Below are 8,857 nucleotides of genomic sequence, written 5' to 3'. Positions count from 1 at the left end.
TAGAGAGAAGAGGACTGCAGGTACACAGGTACAACCTATGTAGGAGGATTTGATTAATTTCTGTGTATCATCTGAAGCCAGTCACTGGGTATATGTAATGGTTTACAATCACTTTAAAAAAGGATTTCCATTTAATTTGTAGAGATTTCCTCTCCTTTCTCCTAATCAGGAAATGAGGGTAAATCTCACCAATGGGGACACAGCAGAAATTCAGTTTGCAGCAGTTTTAATGCTTTCCTACTCTATCCAAAACGTAAAAATGTTTTTTCCAAGTATACATACATTTTACGTCTATAACAACAGTATATGCAAGTTTTACAAAGTACCATATTCACATTTTTTGAGGCTTCTTCTTTATATTTTGTATTTTTTCCCCAGGCTGAGTTTCCCGAGATTTCTGAGTTCTCCAGCCTGTCCCCGATTCCTGGATTCACAAAGTGGCTTCTGGGGACTCTAAACTCTCAGACAAAGGAAAGCGGCCGGATGGAGCTCTTCCTGGAGTCGGAATGTAAAGAGATATCGGACATCACCGGGGCGCCGACCGCCGAAGCCTTGAAATGTCTCCTGGCAAACAACGAGTGGATGAGATCAGAAAGACTAGTCCAGGCCCTGGAGGCTCCCATGATGAGGCTCTGTGCTTGGTACTTGTATGGTGAGAAGCACCGCGGCTTTGCCTTGAACCCTGTAGCTAACTTTCACCTGCAGAACGGGGCGGTCATGTGGAGACTGAACTGGATGGCAGATACCAGCCCCCGAGGAGCCACCGCCTCCTGCGGCATGATGGTGAACTATCGCTACTTTCTGGAGAACACCAGTGCCAACAGCTCCAGTTATCTCAGGATGAAACACATCGAAGCCTCAGAACAAGTGCTGAGTTTGGTGTCTCAGTTTAAAAAGAACAGTAAGTTATAAAGGGAATCGGAACTTTCTTGCCAACGGTTTGACACCTTTGTGGACCTTGGTCTGCAGAGAAGACAATGGCTTCATTCTCAACTCATGCACTACCTATGATTAAGTCATCACCTTTTTTTTTTTTTGCAGTTATATCGTAATTCTTTAACAATGGCTGCCCAGGATCTCTAGTATCCTCCTGATGTCTTCTTTTGGACATTTGCCAACCAGACTTCACCCTCCTGCTCTGGTCTTGTTTTGAAGCCTGCTCAGATACTAGTAAACAAGACCTCGTCTTCTTTGTGCCGAGCGATAGTCACGTCCTCGGCAATGAGCAGTCATAATTGGGGGGGGGGGGGGGTGGGGTGTATGGCACAATGAATGTCATGTGTGTATTGATGATATGAGTTCATCAAAAAGTCCTTACGTCCAATTGGGGCATCTGGGGTGACTTCTTGCTGGTCTCAGAAGCTTGATGTAGTACCTCCTTAGAGACTGAAATGGCTTTGGATGAACAGATAGAGGAGAGGGCGCGATCTAAGTGTAATATTAAACCTATTTATTGGAGTGAAAGGCAACTGGCAGCTTACACAAACCAACTGCCAATTGTCTTACACAACTTACACAAACCAACTGCCAATTGTCTTGCACAACTTACACAAACCAACTGCCAATTGTCTTACACAACTTACACAAACCAACTGCCAGTTGTCTTACACAACTTACACAGACCAACTGCCAGTTGTCTTACACAACTTACACAAACCAACTGCCAATTGTCTTACACAACTCAACTGCCAATTGTCTTTTACTCCAATAAATACGTTTTATATTAAAGGAGAGGGCGTGATCTAAGTGTAATATACAACATATTTATTGGAGTGAAAGACAATTGGCAACTTACACAAACCAACTGCCAATTGTCTTTCACTCCAATAAAGTTTTATATTAGATAGAGGAGAGGGCGCGATCTAAGTGTAATATAAAACTACTTGGAGTGAAAGACAATTGGCAACTTACACAAACCAACTGCCAATTGTCTTACACAACTTACACAAACCAACTGCCAATTGTCTTTCACTCCATTAAATACGTTTTATATTAGATAGAGGAGAGGACGCAATCTAAGTGTAATATGAAACGTATTTATTGGAGTGAAAGATAGTTGGCAGTTGGTTTGTGTAAGTTGTGTAAGACAATTGGCGGTTGGTTTGTGTAAGTTGTGCAAGACAATTGGCAGTTGGTTTGTGTAAGTTGTGCAAGACAATTGGCGGTTGGTTTGTGTAAGTTGCGTAAGACAATTGGCGGTTGGTTTGTGTAAGTTGCGTAAGACAATTGGCGGTTGGTTTGTGTAAGTTGCGTAAGACAATTGGCAGTTGGTTTGTGTAAGTTGCCAATTGTCTTTCACTCCATTAAATTCGTTGTATATTACACTTAGATCGCGCCCTCTCCTCTATCTGTTCACCCAGAGCCACTTCATGGTTTAAATGCTCATTTGGTTGGGTGGGAAAGGAATTAGGGCAAATACTGTCCTTATTTCTCCTTCTCTTGGCAGCCTACGCTCTTCTCCACTGTTCGATGTTCTGCAATGTGGGCGGGCCTGTGTTGTTCCCTCATACGGGATGACGTCAAAAAGCTGCTGGGCAGTGATGAGAGGCTTTGTGGGATCTGTCATATGTATATGAGGAAGCCTGTGGAAGTGCGGCAGAAGGTCAGTACTTCTTTCTACCCCTCCTAGCCAAACAAGCATTTAACCCATGCCAGTATGGAGGAAGGGGGGAGGAATAGATTTAAAGTGAAGGTTTTTTTCCCCCTTACCGTATTCTCTGCATTAAGGTAAGGAACCTTCTGAGTGCAGCTCCCCCCTTATACTTACCTGAGCCTGATCTCGATCCTGCGCTGTGCACGAGAGCAGCAGCTTTCTCCCTCCTCAAAGGTTCAGGCCATTGGCTCCCACGTCTGTCAAATCCCAGCCAGTGAGGATGGAGCTGATGGTGGGGCCAAGCCATGCTCTGTGTGTCCATGGACACACAGATCCAGCTTGGGCGGGGCAAGCGGCTTGCTATGGTGGGCATGGGGAAGGAGCCTAGAGTGTCGTTGGGGGACCCAAGAGGAGGAGGATCAGGGCTGCTCTGTGCAAAACCATTACAGAGCAGGTAAGTATGGAAAATCAAGGTTACAATCACATTAAAAGCAGCCAAGAGTTGGCCTTCATTGGCAGCTTTGGTTTCACCATGACCATCCATTTTCCGGAGACCTCTTGCTTTGCAGAGTCCAGTTGGATAGTTTAGCGTCATTTAATTTATGAAGAAATGTTCACCTTTGACTTGTGGCCTCATGAGATGATTTATTCCTTTCCTGTACAAATGTGTTCTGCTGTATTTATTCCCCGGTGGTTACATTGGGGTGGTCTTGTGTGCACTGATATGGTTCCACATTTCATAGACACCACGTCATACTACAAAACCCACCAACCAGCTGGGCTCCGTCAACAAAAAAAAAGCGGATCGCAGCAACCAAATTTCACTTTGCTCAAGCCTGGTCCTGGAAAGATGCGTTCTGATTGGTGGCTGCACATTGCTTGTTCTGTAGAATGTGACGCACATTTTCTTGTCATCACTCACCCTTTACACTACAGAGGTGGCCATTATGTAGACTGGATTCACATTCAGCCAAATCACTGGGCTCTGGCGATCATTGAGGCGGGACGCATTCTATTCCCAATACCTCATTCATGTTACCTTTATGTCGTCGGCAGTCCTGAGTCCTCAGAACGCCTGGCAATGGAAAACCTGCCTTGTGGTGTCTGTTTATGGAAAAATAAGTGCCAAAACCTCTGCAACTGGTCTACAAGAACTTTTCATAACTACCGGCTTTCAGATATTTAATGAGCAGTTTGTGAATGTGTTCAGTTCTGTTACATTCGATTTGGAAGCAGTTGTACAATAAACTGTAATATCAGATGAGTTGCTTCTGCTCAGCCATTTTGTCCCCCCCAGTCTTGGCTCACCTAGGGCCCTTTCCACACAGGGGGGCCTCCACTAGGAGTCTTCTGGTCAGCGGGGACCTGTACTCTGATCCCCACTGAGCAAGTGGAAACACACAGCCCACTCTCCGCTATGGGCTGTTGGGTGTAATCTGGATCATGTTGTCCTCTATGAGAATGGAGGGTCCAATCGTGTCCACCTGAACGGGCCCCATCGGTTCGCTTGCATAAAAGGGGCCCTAACCATTACCTAGGGCTCATTGATCCTTCTTTCCTCAAAAAAAAGTTGAGAAAGGCTTTATTAAACGTGAAGGAAAACTGCTACATTACATTGGAGGTCAGTGGATAAGTGCCTCTATACATTGGTGGTTGGCACCAGAACTGCTATAAACCACCATTGGTGGCTTCTGGGAGAAAGAACCTCTTATGTTGGCAGTCAGGGATAGAAGTTCCACCATCCATTGGTGGTCAGTGAGAGAACTGCCATCTTGTATTCGTGGCCGGTGGGAGAAGTGTCCCATTATATGTTGGTAATCAGTGGGAGAACTGCCCCCATACATTGATAGAAATAAATGTCACAAATACAGAAACTGCAGCTTTATTGGGACATTTAATTAATTTTTTCTTGCGCAAACGCCATAGTAACCATTATGTTGTGTTAAATTGCGTAAATATCAATAAAAAAACAGAGTAGTAATCCAATCCACAACTGAAAACAGTCCACACTGAATCCTTCAAAAGTGTTTGAGGACATTTGACTAATGTATCTCTACTCCAGAAAAGATCTTCACCACCAGGAATAAAGGCTTACCAAAAATGTATGACTCTCCTAATATAGAGAAGTCCTATATAGCATGTGGAAATATTGGTCACCTAAAGGTAAGGTTCCTGGCCGTCCTTGGCAGGATCCACCGCTGAGAAGAAGCAGAATGTATGGGTCTGAGAACGGGTGAATAGTGTATTCCCACTCCAAAAAAGATATCCACCCCCCTATGGTAACGAGTGAAGGTTTACCAAAAATGTATGAATCTCATACTATAGAGAAGTCCTATAGCATGTGGAAATATTGGTCACCTAAAGGTAAGGTTCCTGGCTGTCCTTGGCAGGATCCACCGCTGAGAAGAAGCAGAATGTATGGGTCTGAGAACGGGTGAATAGTGTATTCCCACTCCAAAAAAGATATCCACCCCCCTATGGTAACGAGTGAAGGTTTACCGAAAATGTATGAATCTCATACTATAGAGAAGTCCTATAGCATGTGGAAATATTGGTCACCTAAAGGTAAGGTTCCTGGCTGTCCTTGACAGGATCCACCACGAATTAGACATAGAATTGCCCACAATTATTTTCCGTAAACCTCCACCATGTCAGTGCATGTTGGGGAAGAAGCAGGAGACCAAGTCCTTCAGATGGTGTAAAACCCAATGGGCAATTTTATTAAACATACAATGCACTTGCATGTAAGAGAAAAGTCACTGTGCAGTACCATCCGACGTGTTTTGTCCGGGTCGGGAAAATGTCCTCTTTGATAAAACGCGTCGGGCGGGGCTACTTTACCTTGGGTGACCAATATTTCCCACATGCTATAGGACTTCTCTATAGTATGAGATTCATACATTTTTGGTAAGCCTTCACTCATTACCATATGGTGGTGGAAATCTTGGAGTGGGATACTTTTCACCCGTTCTCAGACCCATACATTCTGCTTCTTATCGGTGGATCCTGCCGAGGAGAGCCAGGAACTTTATCTTTGGGTGACCAATATTAGTATGTGGGAAATATTGGTCACCCGAAGGTAAAGTTCCTGCCTCTCCTCAGCAGGATCCACCACTAATAAGAAGCAACATTGCCCACATGTATTTTCCGTCAGCTTCCACCATGTCAGTGCATGTTGGGCAAGAAACGGGAAAACAAGCCCTTCAAACAGTGTAAAACCCAACGGGCGATTTTATTAAACGTATACAAGGCACTCACATGTAAGAGAAAAGTCACTGTGCAGAACAAAAAGCAATCCAGTCTGGCTCAGCTCCACATGATGATGTTGGCATGTAGCTCCGTCTGACGCGTTTTTGCAGAGATGACTTCTTCCTGCCCTGGACAAAACACATTGGACGGAGCTACATGCTGACGTCATCACGTTCCCCAGAAGTGGACCAGCTGAGCTGGTATGGATTGCTTTTGTACTGCATAGTGACTTTTCTGCATTGTATATGTTTAATAAAATTGTCCATCGGGTTGTGCACTATTTGGAGGACTTGGTTTCCCGTTTCTTCCCCAACATGCACTGTCATCATGGAGGTTAAAGGAGGATAGCTGTGGGCGATTCTGCTTTTTCCTAGCGGTGGATCCTGTCGAGGAGACCCAGGAGCCTTACCTTTGGGTGACCAGCATATCCACATGCTATAAATGACTTTTCTATAGTACGTGAATCATACATTTTTGGTAAGCCCTCATTTGTGACCATATGGTGGTGGAGATCTTTTTTGGAGTAGGATATTCTCTTCAAAATTTCTCACGCCTCCCCATTTTCTCTCACTGACCACATTGGTGGGAGAAATTTAAAAAATATGCAATAAAATAAAACCTGCCTGTTTGTGATGTCTTTTCGGCAGTATATTGCACCTACCTGCCTATTTGCAATGCTCTTCGAGTTGTGCAATGAGCTGCACGTGTGCAGGTCCGTGTACATTTAGGCACACCGCCAGCGTGCCGGGATGACTACACTTCCATGCATGCGTGAGAGTGACATCATCCCAAGTCAGCCAATCAAAATGGCTAAAGTCCGGCACCTGCAAGAACACGAGGAGAAGATAACGGTGGCAAGGAACCTCACAGCTGTCAGGCACCAAGGTGTCTTTGCCTTTTGTTCCACTTTAAATTGGTGGTCAGTGGAAGAAGTGCCTCCTTACATAGGTGGTCAATGAAGGAATGCCATGCTATGCTGCTCAGTGCTCAAGGAACCCCCCGAAATCTCGTAGGGAACCCAATGGGTGCATGGAGACTGCTCAATAATGGCTTTTCTAGTCTAATCCTGCATCTAAATGTCACAGATGACCTTAACAATGTAATATATAAACTGATCTGCAGGTGGCGCTATAGTGGAAGGTCCTTACATAGGGGAAGATCCTTCACCAACGGTTTCAACATCCAATGTACAAAAAAAATGAATCTGTTCTGTTCCTTGAAGGTTGGAGTCCTTGTTCATGAGCTGCGGTGGAGAGATTTTCTGGAAGCCCTTCCCCTGACTCCTGTTCATCTTACTGTACACCAGATGTGCTTTAAGGGGGGGGCTGTGCTTATTTAAAGGAGAATTCCAAACAACTCACAAGGTTTGCTAATAAATATGTAAATATCTCAAAACGTTTACTTGTGCTGCTTTTTAATTTTTTGGATGGTCCGTTGGAATAGAAAACACGTTTGGGACGTGCGGCAGGCAGTGAACAGTACATTACTCCTGATGGTGGTGGTTTTAGCCTTCGATGAGGGATTTCTGCACCAAAAACAAGTTTCAGAGCCATAAAAAAACATAGAGAAGAAAAAGGGACTTTTAAAGCACCAGAACTACAAAAGAAAAAGAAAATCTTATATAAAAAAAAATATAAATTTATTGAACATAGTACATCAATGAAAAAACATAGACACAATACACAAAACAAAACTTTGATGTGAATGCCGATGATCAGGCTGTATATCACCAAAGAGAAAATCCCCCAAAAACAAGAAAGTTCCTGGGTCCTCACCTATCACATGTATCCTGATGATAATACTCAGGCCCAAGGCCGGGTTAAGCAATGGGCCAACAAAGAGAGCTTCCCTAACTGGTCCTGCATTCCGCACGCATGGTCTGGGTTGGATGGAGGAACTAAAAATGGGTGCCGGATGGGCAGTCTCAATGGAAGTCTGATGTTCTTGCTTCCATAGTGTTGTGTTAGGGCTGCACCCTTTCACCTCACCTCAAGGCGTGCCGCACACACTGATGCAGGGCTCTTATGGAAGCCTTGAGGCTACCATAGCGTTGGGCCTGTATGGCCCATCCGGAGGCCTGGCAAGTCAAATGCTAGGATTCTGTAGCATTATGCCTGCATGGCTGCTCCCTTTCACCTCACCTCAAGACGTGCTGCACACACTGATGCAGGGCTCTTATGGAAGCCTTGAGGCTACCATAGCGTTGGGCCTGCACGGCCCTTCCAGAGGCCTGGCAAGTCAAATGCCAGGCTTCTGTAGCCATTACGTCTGCATGGCTGTGACCATTGACCTCGCCCTTGTGGTCCACCAAAATCCTCAGCACCAGGCCCATGATGCTGTTAATCCAACGCTGCTCAGACCTTGTAATCGATGGGCATTTAGCCCTGTGCCCGAGTGGAAGGCAAAGTCGCACCATCCAGCTCTGTTGCCAGCAGTCTGTAAGACTGAGAGGTTGACAGCTGCTGAGGCTGAACGGTGCACTGAGAGGTACAAACATTCAGGGCAGTATGTGCCCAGGGATGAGTGGCCAAAATGCAAGTGGTCTGTGCTCTGGGCATTCGTCCTTGGACACATACTGCCCTAAATGTACCTCTCAGCTCACCATCCAGCCTCAGTAGCTGTCAACCTCGTAGGGTTTTATAGGATGCGAGGCTGGATGATGCATCTCTACCTTCCACCCGACCTGAGCGCTCTTTATTAAATCATCAGAATCAGATGTGGGCTTTGCCTTGGGCAAATGCAACCTACCTAGGAACAGCCACTCCTCCAGACTGACATCCACCAATCAGATGACAGCGCTGGACCAGTGTACCCAAATTTTGGTTATAGGTCAATCTCCTTGTGGAGGGTACAGGGAGGAGTCCCGCTCGGGGAGTTGTTACCCAATGGAAGGCAGTGGCCGTAGACTCAGTTTAGGTCTTAGGCTGCTTTCCTTCTGATAGGATGGTAGAGACAGTTCATCAGGGTGAGTATAAAGGAGCGCCCAATAACGAGATAATCTCACCTGGTTTATAT

General features: G+C 45.3%; 1 protein-coding gene across 1 annotated transcript; it reads left to right on the top strand.

The window, feature by feature from the left end:
* Positions 1–287: 287 nt before the first annotated feature.
* On the top strand, positions 288–7,237 carry LOC149428945 (malonyl-CoA decarboxylase, mitochondrial-like). Its single transcript, XM_089666907.1, has one exon. The coding sequence runs from the start codon at positions 307–309 to the stop codon at positions 910–912; it is 606 nt and encodes a 201-aa protein (XP_089523033.1). The 5' UTR covers positions 288–306; the 3' UTR covers positions 913–7,237.
* Positions 7,238–8,857: the final 1,620 nt, after the last annotated feature.

This window comes from Staurois parvus, unplaced genomic scaffold (genome assembly GCF_062004578.1).
Source record: "Staurois parvus isolate SC_StPar_1 unplaced genomic scaffold, SC_StPar_1.0 ptg002902l, whole genome shotgun sequence".
In the NCBI taxonomy this organism is placed as follows: Eukaryota; Metazoa; Chordata; class Amphibia; order Anura; family Ranidae; genus Staurois; species Staurois parvus.
This window is presented reverse-complemented; position numbering and strand designations above follow the sequence as displayed.

Bases quoted from the DNA above. Each gene is read 5' to 3' on its own strand.
- LOC149428945 (XM_089666907.1), top strand. From the start codon at position 307: ATGCAAGTTTTACAAAGTACCATATTCACATTTTTTGAGGCTTCTTCT.